The 14,665-nt window shown below is 40.1% G+C and overlaps 1 protein-coding gene across 11 annotated transcripts in view; it reads left to right on the forward strand.

Annotated features, from left to right (window-relative positions):
- The first annotated feature begins 266 nt into the window (after window positions 1-266).
- Window positions 267-14,665, forward strand: part of RIC8B (RIC8 guanine nucleotide exchange factor B) — a 105,940-nt gene continuing 91,541 nt past the window's right edge. For all 11 annotated transcript variants that reach the window (XR_289674.3, XR_002804492.2, XR_289676.3 and 8 more), the window contains exons 1-2: window positions 267-843; window positions 8,780-8,827. Coding sequence is in view for 4 of the 11 variants with exons in the window: in XM_023631041.2 (XP_023486809.1) it covers window positions 760-843; window positions 8,780-8,827 (132 nt within the window). In the remaining 7 variants the exon portion in view is untranslated. The remainder of the gene's footprint in view (window positions 844-8,779; window positions 8,828-14,665) is intronic.

The following is a 14,665-nucleotide window of genomic DNA, read 5'->3' on the forward strand; positions in this document are numbered from 1 at the left end:
TGTCAACCAGTCCAACCAGCCAAGGCTCCAGCAGGACCGTCAGCTCCGTAAGGAACAAAAAAAGAGGCAGAGCCCATGCTTGGACCCTCCCCTTAACGGTCTCTTGGCCGCTGTCCTCCGGCAGCCGCCGGACTCCGGTTTCCGGCCTTCGGAGGACCACAGTTCCCAGCATGCCTTTGGCGGGAAGTCTTTCCCGCGGGATGACTACTAATCCCGGCATGCCACACGGCACTCCAATAAATTAGATGGAAGCGTGGAATGACCCCATTGCACGCAGGGAATTGTAGTCCACATAGCTGCTGGCTCTTAGAGGGGCGGGGAAGAGTCGGGTCGCTCTCGTCAGCTGAGGAGAATGATTCATAGAGGAGGGTCAGGAGAGAAGAACAATTCTGTCTGTGAAAGCCCACTTAATAGGCTGGACTCTTCGCGGAGGGAGGGAGAGGCAGGAGAGCAAGCAGGACTTCTGGCCTGACTCCGCCTCAGGTCGCTCGCCAGGCCTCTCTCGAGTCCTGGGCCTTGTCGGGGGCGGCCGCGAGGCGCCGGTTGCTGGGGGACCGGTGACGTAGCGGGGTGAAAGTTGAGGGGCGGTGACGTCGGGCCTGCCCGGGCGGAGGCTGGCGGGTTGGAGGCAGGAGGGAGGGAGGGAAGGAGGGAAGGAAGGAAGCTGGGAAGGAGCGAGCGAGCGGGGGCGCGAGGCGTTTACCTGGAGGCAGCGGCTTGGGCGCGCAGAGCGGCCGCGGCTCCCCCGCACCTGCGGCCATGGATGAGGAGCGCGCCCTCTACATCGTCCGGGCCGGCGAGGCAGGGGCTATCGAGCGGGTCCTGAGGGATTACAGCGATAAGGTAAAGAGCCCTGGCCCCCGGCGTGCGGTAGAGCACCCCCCGGGCCGCCCTCCGGGCTTGCACATCGCATCCCTCCCAACCCCCTTCATTCCGGGGATGCGCACTGCTCTCCCCCGAAAACGTTTCCGGCTCGGGCATGCGTGTTTGTGCCCCCAGCCTTTCCCATCCCTGCATCCTGCATCCCCCCGCCCCCACTCTGGCGCCCACTCCTCCGATTCCGGCCCAGCAGCCTGTCCTACGGTCCTCCTCCCAAGCGTGCAAGTCACACCCCCGGAATCCCTAGATGTGCCCCTGCGTCGTGTGCCCCGCTCTTGGATGCATAAATGCACGCGAAGCTTCCTCACCTGTGTAGCATAAAAATCTGTGTTTCTGTGCGTAAACACGGCCCTTGACATGCATAAAACGTATCAGCCACGATGGCAGTTCTTTATATACCTACAGCACTGTACCGTTTTCAAGGCGTGATGTCTCATATATGCTCTAACTTGATTCTCAGAGTGTTTATAGGGTAGATGGTATCATTCTCCCCATTTAATAGATGAGAAAACCGAGGCGCTAAGAACTGAAATCATGCCAAGGTCATGGACATGCTATGTTGTAAGTGGTGGGGGGGGGGGAGACTAATTCCTAGTAATGCCTGTTATTTATATCTCATTAACAGCTTTCCCGTCTCGTTTAATCTTGACAGCGATCCTGGGAGGTTTTATCTGCGTTTTGCGATTGAGATTCTAGATCGGTTAAGTAACTTGCCCAAGGTCATACTTCTGAGCTGGAGTTCCATCCTAGGTCTTAAAACCATTCATTGCTCTTTCCGCTTTATAACTGCAGTAAAAAGGTATCTTGTTGTAAATCCTGGTTACTTCTCTGAGTGTCTCTTTAAGAACCGTTAGCTCTCCATTACTTTTCCTTCCAGGAATTTTACATGCTCACTTCAAAAGGTAGCATACCACACCTTTATTCTTCCATTTGGAAGACTACTTTATGGGAATGACCGACTACTCTCTCCTGTGAAAACACACCCAACTCCCAAGTCACACCCTAGATACAACATCTGTCTTCCTTTCACTTGCCTCCATTCATAATTTCCCCTTCTGTGTTTGCTACAAGCCCACCACTGTACTTTCATACACTTTGCATTATTGAGCTTCCAGGATGCCATTTCTGCCCTGGGTGGAGAAGTTTCCAAAATAAGACGCTTTCATTCCCCTTTAATCTTCCCAAAAACCCTGTGAGGAAAATGGTGCTATGCCCCACTTCACAAATCATAAAACTTAGGATAATGTTGCCCCAAGTTCACAAAGCCATTGAGAGATGGGGCTGAGATCTGAATCTAGGTTGTCTGACTGTTCTTTCTACAGCACTGTGCTGCTTTCTTTGGGAGGATGCATGGATTCAATTCTACTATTGTCTCAGCTCCTTCTCTTTCTGATATGCTTTACTGTTGTGTATTTGCCTAATTTAGGAGAAGTTTAATGCATAGGTATACATATTGTGGAGATTATATTCATTTAACTTAATTTATAACTACTTTCCAAAAAGATTTGAGAAAGCCAGAAACTGATTTTCAAAAGAAACACAACAGAAAACTTACCCATTGTGCTGAATCAACTAGTATGTATTTAGCACTTTATCTGGATATGCCAGATATCCAGCAATAAATAGGAACTTTCTTCTCTAGGGAGGGAAAACCTCTAACTGGATCTTGTCACCTTCTTCAGTATTTCTCCTTCCCTTCATAGCTAAACTAATTAGAACTCCAGATTTGCTTCCTCCAATTTATCTCTTCCTCTCCTTGATCTCCCTCCAGGTTGGTTTCCACTTACCACTCCTGGCCAAGTGCTGTCAAAGCTTCAGTTCTGGACATCTCCAGCTCCCCTTCACATTGGGAATGTTTTTAAAGTTATAATGCCCGAAGTATGTTGTTTAAGGTGGTTCCTGAAGTGTTTGGGAATCCTCCCAAACTCTTGCACTTTTTTGGCCAAGTGTGAGAATGCTGTGACTTAATGCGAACTTGGTCAGTCAGCTCCTTCCGAGAAGAGCTCTCGTATTTAATGCTGGTTATAGCAGGGCCAGAGTACAAAGAAAATAGCTGAATTTCCTGTTGGCAGTGGGGCTTTGCCCCTCAAGGCGAGAGATCTTGGAGGTAGATTAATAGGAAGAAGAAGTATGATGGCAGTGGTCTGGCAATAAGAATGGGGAGGTGAAATTAAATTGCCCAGCTCTATGGGATGTGGAGTCTGAAACCTTGAAAAAGTAGCTAGATACCCTGGCTTCATTTTCCTTATTTGGAAAAATGGATTTGAGACATGTTTAGAATAAGAGGTGATTATGGGGCATTGAGGAGTCTAACCAAGAAGGGAAATGAATGATGTAGAGAGAGAATGATCGGTTCATTGTTTGGGGAAGGACGTTCTTTATGCTCCCTTTATTTCTCTAATAAAGCCATTCCTCAAAAGGAGGCAGTCAAGTACAGTGGAAAGAAGGTGGAATTCGGAGTCAGATAAACCTTGGTTAAAATCTGCTATTTATTAACTTCATGACTATGGATAAATTATTTTAAGCCTGAGTCTCAGTTTCCTTGTCTGTAAAATAGGGATAATATCACCTAAGTTTTTGTTAGGCTTAAATTAACTGAAATATAATGCCACACACTGAGCACAATGCACCTAAGAGGCATTTACTCAGTTGAGTTCTGGTTCGAACGATGAAGGTACTCAAAAGGTCCTGTGGCCAGAGCAAGGCTCTGGAGCCAGACTGCCCAGCCTTTGATCCTTAACTTACCATCCGTGTGGCCTAGGGCAAGTTACTTAAATTCACTGTGCCTCAGTTTCCTCATCTGCCAAACAAGGATAATAATAGTACCCACATCCTAGATTTGTTGTCAGGATTAAATAAGTTATATGTGTAAAGCATTTAGAACAGTTCCTGGCACTGAGGAAGAACCCATAACTGTTAGTTTTGAACAAAAAAGGCAGTTACTAAACATGACACTGAGTTGACATAGCCTGATAAAAAAATTGGAGAATACGCACCATTCTTTCTCTTTTTTCTTGACCCTTGCACTTTCTAATCAGTAGCCAAATACCTTGTACCAAGTTTGGAGCAACTGTTACCTGTCTAGCTCCAGGTAACATTTAATTTCTACTTTGTTACAGAGACTCTCATTTCCAAGCCTTCTTGCTTCATTCACTGACCCTTGTTATCTTGAGGAGAAGGAAGACCTATTTATCCCAGAAAAAACAAAACTTGTCTGTTTCTCAAGGGCATAATGCAAGTTGACTCAGCATAGGAAAGTATTAAAAAAAAAAAAATAGGAAGAGTGTAATTCTTTTTCACTCCTCTCAATTTACCTAACGTTTATTGAGTGCCTGCTATGTACTATCTGTTGTCCTGAATGGTTTCACGTCATCATATATGATCTTCTTATGTTAAAAGTTATGATGAAGATGGAAGTATTCTTTTTTTTGAGGGAATAGGAAATTGGGGTTCAGAAAGATAAAGTGACTATCTATGGGCTCAAGGGCACATAGCTAGAAATGGCAAGCCTCATCTTCAGATTCCATATCCAGGGCTCTTTTTGCAAGGCCATGTTGCCTTTTCTTTGTCTATTCTGTGTTTTTGAGCACGGAAGAGAAAGGCTTTTCAGGACCGGTTCTTTTGGCTGGTCTACTGGGGCCCTAATCACCCTCACTCCAGTAATAGAATGAGCTATTAATTATGGAAAATATGTATTGTTCTAGTCTAGGCTGTACAATCTCCTTCTCTTCCTTCAGGGCCTGTTCTGATAACAGATTTAGTAGAGAGATTGGTTGCCTTCATCATGATCATCAACAATAAACAGTGATCAAGGGCTCCGAGGTGCACAGGTAGTATCTTAGTTCCTTGAATCACAGGATATTTAGACTAGAAGGAACCTCAAAGATAATTGGGTCCAATCCTCTCAGTTAATAGGTGCAGAAACTGAGGCCTAGTGTCGTCAGCTATGATAACCAGAGAGGTGGCTTGGTGGTCATAGAGGCCACCTGGGCATATGATTACCCCATAGCAAGCTCCAACAGTATTCCCTTTTGGAAGTGTGTCGTGTTTATGGCCATATGAAAGGTAAAAGTTAGTTAAGATACAGGCAGGTAGGTAGGTCTCCAAGGGTAGTCATCATAAGAGAGAAAAACCACACTGTTAGCAGTGAGGTCTTCATTTATGTGCTGCTAGAAGGACCTGATTGATAGGGACCTGATACTGGGACAGTTCTGGAAATACAGCCTCCGTATTTGAATAGGGTATGTAAATATCCCGGACCATGTAAGAGGACTTTTTCCTTTCCACTTTGAGGTTGAGTTCTGACTCTGAGTTCATTCCACAGATTTTTCAGAGGAGCATGTTTAGTGAACTGTTCCTTTGTTATACCTTTTACTAATTTCCAGATTGGGTTATATAATCTCAGATACTGGCTTTTAGTTCTAGAAGTGATCTCTATTTATGAGACATAGCCCAACACACAGACACAGATCACTGTAGTTAGGTTAATTCCTTTGTATTGGTACTGTTTGAGTATATCTTTAGAAATTGATGAAATAACTCCTAGTTCTCTAGTAGGTCAGTATTTGGCCAGATGCTACATCATAGGCCATGCAGTAATAACAACAGTGGCCACTTCTTGAACACCTGCAATGTGCAGGGTGCTAAACATAAAGATAAGGAAACTCTGACAGGTAGGTCAGTTGAGTAACTTAACCAAGGTCACATTTTTAGTAAGCAGCGGGACTGGACTCAAACCTTATGTTGTCTGACTCCTGAGCCTGAGCTTTTTAGAGTCTATTCATAAGATACAGAAACATAGGATACAGGAGGGAATCTTCATAATGAGTCTGGTGTGTCACTGAGCTGTGGTCTCTAAATTGAACAGTGGTTTTACTCTTTATTTTATATTTGATTTGTTGCTCCTGTTCATCTGGAAATAAGCAATTAAAAAAAGTGAGATGGTTGACTGTTGGTTAGCAGTTCTAGAAAGATATTTATAGCCAGAAATGCTAGTTCCCCTTCCCCTCCCTATCAGCCTTAGAAAGGGGAGAGAATTAAGGGTTAAAGTAACTGAATAGGTTAGGTATGATCTAAGTTGGATACAAGAAGCCAGCCTTAGAGAAGCCAGCATCTTTGGATGCAAACAGTCTTAGAGGGCTGAGCTTCTGAATAGATTGGCACATTCAAAATTCAGTTTGTATTCCCTCACATACCAGTATATGTCCTAATTAAATTAGGCCCTCATGCTAGTTAGATGGAGCTTTTGACAGCTTTTCTTGCTTGCTTGCTTGTTTTTTTTTATGTTGTGGTTTTCTGACAGCATCAGCCTTGCATTTAAAAAGCAGAAAAATTATTCCTTGGTACTATTCTAAATTAGCACTTTAAAAGGTTAATTCTCCATAGAAACAGTTTAAAAGGTATTTTTATAACTTAATGAGGGTCTCTTCAAAAGATGATTTCTTTTTCTGCTCCCTTACCATAAATGCCAAAAAAAGTTTAGGAGAACTGTTATATCGGCAACTAGGTACATTTATTCCAGATAATTTATGGAATTAATATTTCACATATAATGGCAAAAAATAAGCTTTCTTGGTTTCTAAGTGCAGTTATTCATTTTCATTCGTATGGGGCCTTTACTAAGCCTCAGTTTACAACCTTAGCCTGGTGTCTGGTTCTTCTTTATCTTTTATCTAGGGTTTTTACTAAACCTCAGGTCTATAAATTCCTAAGTTATAACCTTCAGATTTACAACTTTTTTCTTCCTTCCTTTTCTTCTTTCTTTCTTTCCTTGTTCATTCATTTATATTTTATTTTTAAACTTTCCCTATTAATTATAAAAATAATATACTAACAATGAATTTTATCAAAGATCACCAGAAATTCCACCACTCTGTGCAATTGCTTTTATTTTTGCGTTGTAACACTCGAGCCTTTGTTCGAATGCATCCCTACATTTATATAGGTATTGTCATCAAAGACGTATAATTTGAAGTTTTACTATTTTTCCACTTGATGCCATCATAAGTAATTTTCCATGTAGTTACAGAGCTATTTAGTCATCTTTTTTAAAAATTGCAATATAAATAGTCTATCAGGTGGATATACAGCAATTTATTTCATCAGTCTCCTGTTGTTGGATATTCAGGTTGTCTCTGTTTTTCTCCCATAATGTTAGATAACACTGCAGTGAATATGCTTACATGTACAATTTTTCTCTCCTTCTGGATGATTTCATTAGGATAAATTCCTGGGAGTAGAAATTCTGGGTCAAAGCGGATGTATATTTTCATGGTTTTTAATATGTAATGCCAAATCACTTTCCCTTTTAAAAGTTTGTGTCAATTTATACTGCTGCCAGCAATATCATGCCTGGATTATTGATGCCTGTTTCTCAGAGGGCTTAAGGTCCTCAGTCTTGCTCTCCTTGGATCTGGCCTGTAAACTACTGCTCAAAATATTCTTCCAGAATGCTCTCCTCTTCACACCTCCCTGAGAGTCTTCCCCTGGTTCTTGTCACCTATCTGCCGGTTCAGGTATAAATTTTTAAATCCAGGCCCTTACCACCTGACATCATCCATTTTAATTTTTTTTACAAGCCATATGTGAGGCAGCCTCTCCTAGGTTTCCTCAAATGACCCTTCTGTCTGACCTCTAAGTCTTCCCTCTGACCATCTCTTACATTCAGAACTACTTCTCGGTCAACATTTCTCCATCTCATTTTATTTCAAAAATTGCTTCTTCTACCAAGCTGTCAATGCAGAACCACCTGTAATGATGATAGCTTTAGAACTTAGTGTACTTAACTTGCCAATAAATGTTTGTCAGTGTAGCCATGAGAGAAATACAAAGGAAAGGCAGAGACATGTTCAGTGGAGACTTTTTTAAAGGAAAGCTTAGGATTCATAAGAGAACTTGGTTCTCCTGAATAAAACTTGAGAAGAGAGTGAGGAATTGTGTGCTCTATTTTGGGGGTACCTTTGCTCTCTCTATGACAGTGGGTAAGTCAACTTACTGCATCCTCTATTTCAGCTACAGAGTGGAAAACATAGGGTTGCTAATCATTTCAGGAGAGTCATGACACTGTCTTCTCTTCCAGTTATTTTTTCCTTAATATCATTGGTATCATCATCATTATAACCCTATTAGTTACTGAGTGTTTACTATTTGCCAGGCACTGAGATGGTGCGTTATATGCCTTAGCTGTTTTAACCCTCACAGCAGCTCTAAGTAGGTGCCTTCTCTTTTCCCATGAGAAATCCAGTTATAAAGAGTTTGTTACTTGCTCAACTAGTAAGTGGAGAAGCCATGATTTAAACCCTCTTTCTTACAGAATTACTTTTCTGAAATACCAATCTATCACCTCTCTTCCCTATCTACAATTCTCTGATGATTTCTTTATTGCATATGAAAAAGAAAATACAAACTCCTCAGCAACATTGGAAGACCCTTCCGAATCTCTCTCCAGTCTCATCTTTCTCCACTCCCCTTATCCCCTAACATGTGTCCTATGTTTTACTCTGACAGAGCTCCTTATTTCACAAATGTCTCATACCGTTTCACACATACGAGCCTTTGATTCTGTCCCTAGAATGCTTTCCATTTTGCCTCCTGGCAAACTCCTATTCATCCCTCAAGGTCCAGCTCAGATGCTCTATATTCTATGCACAGTGTTCTAGATTTCCCTGGGCAGAGTTAGTGGCTTGGTACTCTGCTCCTTTGTGTATATTTCTGCTGTAGTCTTTTCACAGTGCTTTATAATTATTTGCTTATATGCCTCTCTCTCTTACTTTAATAAGAATACTGAGATGTGATCTGGGAAAGCAGCGTTTTTACTGAGACATTTTGTGTATTTAAACATAGTCAAAATTAAAAATCTATGTGTTTAAAATGACATTATTTCCCTTTTTTTCCCCTTCAGCATAGGGCTACTTTCAAATTTGAATCAACAGATGAAGATAAAAGAAAGGTAAGCCTTGGTATGTGTATGTGTGAGCATCTGTGTGTGTGTATTTCTTTGATGGACTTTCTAAACAGTGGGCTTGTTTTCATCTGAAGATTGTTAAGTTTTCAGTTTCCCTTTAGTTTGTTTTTTAAGAATTCTGAGGAGAGAGACAAGTGCCAGGTTTAGTATGGATTACACACACCTCCCTCCTGTTCTGTCTTCACAGGACCATTACACTTGTATAAATCAAGGGAATGGGAAGGGTTCAGAGAGGACTGTCTCTCCATATCTTCTCACTTCCAGAGGTTGACTTTGTTTGGTGGCAGGACTGCAGGCTGCCCAAAATGTATTGCTAATATTGTAAAGCTTGGCTTTAAAATAACGCTTGGCTTTGGGTTAAGTTTTAGGAAAGTAGCTGTTTATGTTGCTGCCTCTCAACCACATATCATTCCCTATACTGGCAGTTAGTTATCTTGTCAGCAGTTGTGACTGGCTTCACAGGCATAGAGGAAATGGAGTCAAGAGACTCACCAAGAGAGGAGTTACTGTAAGAGAGGGTGCATCAGAGACACGACCATGATGTTATGTTTGCCTGTTGGGGTTGCCTGTGGTTGCTTTACTTAGTTGAGTAGAGCATGATGCTAAAGGAGAAGCTCACCAGCTCTGCCTGAGTATTTTGCTGGGCCCTGTACATCTATCCCTGGCCTCACTAATGCCAAGACCAGGTAAGAGAGCATGACTGAATCAGTGTAAACTATCACTGCTGCTGGAAAAATAGCTTAAATCTAGTGCTTTGCTGGTAGTGGCTTGAGAATAGCTTCAAATCATCCCTCTATTCACCTCCACCTCCCCCCACCATCTCATGTCTATGTCCTGCTTATTTTACCTCTTAAGATTTCTTCAGTCCATTCTCTCCTTAACCCTTGCTCCAATTCAAGCCTTCTAATTCAAGCCTTCATCTGGATTACTGTACCAGTTCCCTAACTGTTCTTTCTTTTTCTGCTTATGTGCCCTTCCAATCCATTGTCCATAAATCTAAAACTACAATCTGATCATGTGCCCTTCGCCTCCATTGTCCATAAATCTGAAACAACAATCTGATTGTGTCACTCCCAGCCTTAAAACCCTTGAGTGACTTTCTTTGCCTATAGAATAAAGTTCAGGCTTCTTAACATGACATCCTAGATGCTCAGTGATCTGATCTCTGCCTGCATTTGCAGTCTATCACTTATTTCTCTCCTTTGTATTTTATGCTCTAGCAATGTGAAATGTTTCCAGTTACATACATATATACATCCCTTCTTTTTCTTACGTCCTACCCTTGCATATATTGTTTTCTACCTAGAGTGCCCTCTCCCTCTTATATACCTCTTCTCCTTTTCACCTGGTTAATTCCTACTCAGCTCCAGGAGCACTTCCTTCAGGAAGCTTCCTCTGGCATTCCTGTTAGGGTGAAGTACCCCTCTTCAATATTCCCTAAATTCTATGTAAATGTCTAACACCATGCTTATACGTTGTCTCTTAATTATAAATCTATGTCTCATTGTTAGACCCTGGGAACTCCCTGATGACAGATACTGTTATGTATCTTTATATCCTTGACATCTAGAGTACCTAGCACATAATAGGCAGTCAAAAATTATTTACTGAATGAGTGACATGGAGTATAAACTTTGGAGGTTGAAGATTTAACTCTGCTTTTATTTTGGATTTGAACAATGTAAACAAGACTAGAATACTTTTAAGACAGGGATTCTCAACCAGGAATGTGCTGTTTGGGGAGCTTTTTCAAGATAGGCCTGCTCAGGCCCAACTTCTTATCTACTGAGTCAGAATTTGGGGCGTGGAATCCAGACATGTGTATTTTTATAAATGGTCTTCAGGAAATAAGTACTCACACAATTGGTGGGAGTGCAAAATGACACAATCCCTATGGAACAGAAACTGGCAGTATCTACCAAAATTACAGATGCATTTTGCCCTTTGACCAAGCAGTGTCACTTTTAGAAACCTATCTTGTAGATAGATTGAACCCAAGTAAACAGTTATTCACTGAAGCACTGTACATAATAGCAAGAGATTGGAAACAAACATGTGTCCAGCAATTAAGGCGTTTTTGAAGAAACTATGGTACATCTACCTAATGGAATACTATGGTAAAGAGAGAGGGAGAGGGAGAAGGAGAGAGACTGTTATTTGCAAATGGGAGACAGTTAAATGGAAAAAAAGATGTGAAAAAGAAGATTATTTTTTACATACTCGTGATAAGTATTCAGACTAGCAGGGCAGCTGCTGTTTGTTTAGTTTAGTTGGGAGAATCCCTACCACGTCTGTAGATTCATGGTGCCTTGGGAATCTGACACTAGAAATTTTGCTAGTGCTTTTACTGGTCAAAATAAGTACATTCAGACAGAGATTCCCCCACTCCTTTTAAGTTTCAGCTGAGAGAGAAAAATTTCCCATACAGTTATTAATAAAGCATGTTTATTTCCTGTAGGATAGTAACAAAACCTAATATTTTTAAAGTAATCTTTTACTGCCTTTTAGATCTTTGGAGATAGTAACTTCAGCACTGGTGTTATTTTCAGTATAGTGTATAGATTTCTGCTCCCTGGGAGGTCTGATAGAAACAAATGTCATTAGGGACCTAGCTAGGTAATCTTCGTTAATGGGAAAACATTGGCAAACAAAAACATATCAGTCTCCAAGGCTTAACCATTAGTGACTTTTTTATGCCCAAGGCCCTAAAACTACTGAAATCAAAGCTATTGGACTGCTCTGAAGTATCTACATCCTAACAGCTTTTTAACTTCTCAATGTAGAGAGACATAGAATGTAGGCATGTCTCCACATTAAACCCAATCGGAAAATAAGAGGAACTCAGATTACTGTCCAATTTGTTTTGCTGCTCTAATTCTCTTTTTCCCTTTCCTAAACATGTCTCTGGAGCCTTCTCCCAGCAGCTTCTTGGTGACTGCAGTGCCCCTTTCAATAAACCACAGATGCTGTCTCTGAAAAAAACACCTTTCTTATCTAAAACTTTTGTGACAACTTAAAAAAAATAAAACTTGATGATAGTGAGCTTTTTAGGAAATGGTTATAAATTAATGATCCTTAGACCTAATTCCTAACAATTACGCAGTGTTTTGCATTTTTACAAAGATTTGCTTTGCAACAGTAATGCAGTAATGTTGCGAATATGGTGAGAATATCACCATCCCTATTTTATGGATAAGAAACCTGAGGCTCACAGTAATGACAGCTTGCTGACCACTAGTAAGTGGTGGAGCCTCAGATAGAGAAGAGATTTTCTATTATGTGTGGCTCCTTCACTGCTCAGTGCTCCATAGCCCCTACTCATTACCACTTGAGGTATATTTCAGAAGATTTGCTATTATGACGCAGTATCATGTTTTACCTCTTATTTCATACCTTGAAAGACCATTTAGTCAACTAGACTTAAATCAGAAGATAGTGAAAGAAATTACCAACTAGGAGTGCTTAAATTTTTCCAGAGAAGTTTGAAGTCAGATACAACTGCTGTTTGTGCATATAATGCAAATACTTCCAAGTACATGTGGGTCATTGATATTTGGATATGAGCACCTGTGCTTTTTGAAACATTTGCTTTACATCCTCTACCTAAATTGGAGGACTGCGATTATCTACCACCACATAAACAAATATATCATGCAAATATGTAGGATGAGGGGAGATAGGATGACTAATCTGAAAATTTACATCTTGAGGAAATAAAAGCTCTTATATTGGCTTCTAAAACACATCTGATCTCAAGACCAATAAAGAGTACTAATTGCAATAAATGTTGAAAAGTACATATCATAAAATGAGTAAAAGAATTGGAGCTCTTTTGCCTGGAAGATAAGAATACAACCATATCAAATGTGGAAAACTTCAGTTGTTGTCTGAGATAAATCTTTGTGTATATAGTAATTTTCCTCAAAAGAGTGAAGTTAAAAATAGCCAAATTTCACGCATTTATTTCATTACCTTCAAACTCACATAGGTAAGCCCATATTTCTGTGAAGGCAGAAGGTAATTGCTGAGTCGAGAAGTTTTTGAGGACAAGAATTCTGGCTTACTTTTCTTTGTATTTTCAGCCCCCAGCACTGCATGTGGCACAAAATAGGCACCTACAATAAACATCTGTTAAATGAATGAAGGAAACTTGGAGATTGAGTAGAAGCCAGAATTTCTATGACTTGTACATGTTATTTAGTTTTGAGTTTGATATTCTCTTAACTATTCAGCAGAATCTCAACACATCATATATGTCGTTTACTGAAAAAACAGGATACAAAAGTATTTATACCATGTGATCACAACAATGTACAACTAATAAAAATTATAGAAATAAAAGTGACTACAAGGAAATTCACTAAATGATGGCTGTCTGAATATTATTACTGTGGATGATATTTTTCTTCCCCTTTTTGGTATTTTAAACTTTTATATTATAGTAGATTATGATGATATAAGAATATATATATGTTATAAATATATATGTTATAATGCATATTTATATATTTTATAAATATATATTTTTATAATATAAGTATAAAATATTTTTATAATATAAAAATATATTTTTATACACTTTTATAACAGTGTGATTGGAGGCATAAGAAAAACCAATACTTTTTTTTTTTTTTAAAGATTTTTTTATTTTTTCCTTTTTCTCCCCAAAGCCCCCCCGGTACATAGTTGTATATTCTTCGTTGTGGGTCCTTCTAGTTGTGGTATGTGGGACGCTGCCTCAGCGTGGTTTGATGAGCAGTGTCATGTCCGCGCCCAGGATTTGAACCAACGAAACACTGGGCCGCCTGCAGCGGAGCGCGCGAACTTAACCACTCGGCCACGGGGCCAGCCCCGAAAAACCAGTGCTTTTTAAAAAAATCATTAATTTTCTCTAAAATTGAGCATTCTTGATTATCCTACATATTCCTTTTAGGGAAGCATAAAAAAATATTATTAGGTTTGGAGGTAGTATTACTTGTGGAGCCAGTTTATGGAGTGAAATAAATTTATATGAACACAAAAGGCCATTCTACCACGTGAAATATTTCTTCTTTTTACTTTTTACCCCCAGACTTGGATGTACTTGGCATACTTGTAGATATCTCTATAGTCCACAGATATTTTTTCAGTAATTCTGTGTGCCAGATCTTGTGTTAGGCTTTGGTTCCTAAGTTGGCTATTTGCCTATGGTGTTGGGGTTGGCGCTTTCTCAGCTACAGATGCATACTGAGGATTGCCATTGTGAACTGTAGAAAATGAATGGGTAAATTTCCTTATTAGATTCCCCCAAGGAAAATGTGCCAAGATAGAACCACCAGTCCTACACTATGAATCCATGCTTAGGAATAGCTTGAGGCATGGATGCTTGTTCTGAAAGCCCTTTACATTTATTTTAGTCATTTGAAATTGTTAAACTCCAATTTTCACTAAAGCAAGGTGATTTTTTTGTGCCTTGCAAATTTGACTCAAATTTTATTTGATGTCTTTACCTTAGTGAATACTTTGATACGTGATACAAGTACAGTTCTCATTTAGAAACCAATAACTTTTAAAGATAATCATTTTCAATATGTCAGTTTCTTTAAAACACATACACATACATACATACATACATATACACACACATACTACCAAAAGCAACCTAAAACCTCTTCCTTTTTAAAGTTCCTGTCCAGCAGGGATCTGGCATAAAACATGACTAGAAGGGTTCAGGTATATTGTAGGCCAGGATGAATGCCTCATAGTAGTTCAAAATAAAACAATTTAAACTTTATGTCAGACCCCATTTTTTATTTTAGCTGCTTTGCCAAGGCATTGAAGGAT

Source organism: Equus caballus, chromosome 28, assembly GCF_041296265.1.
Source record: "Equus caballus isolate H_3958 breed thoroughbred chromosome 28, TB-T2T, whole genome shotgun sequence".
NCBI lineage: Eukaryota > Metazoa > Chordata > Mammalia > Perissodactyla > Equidae > Equus > Equus caballus.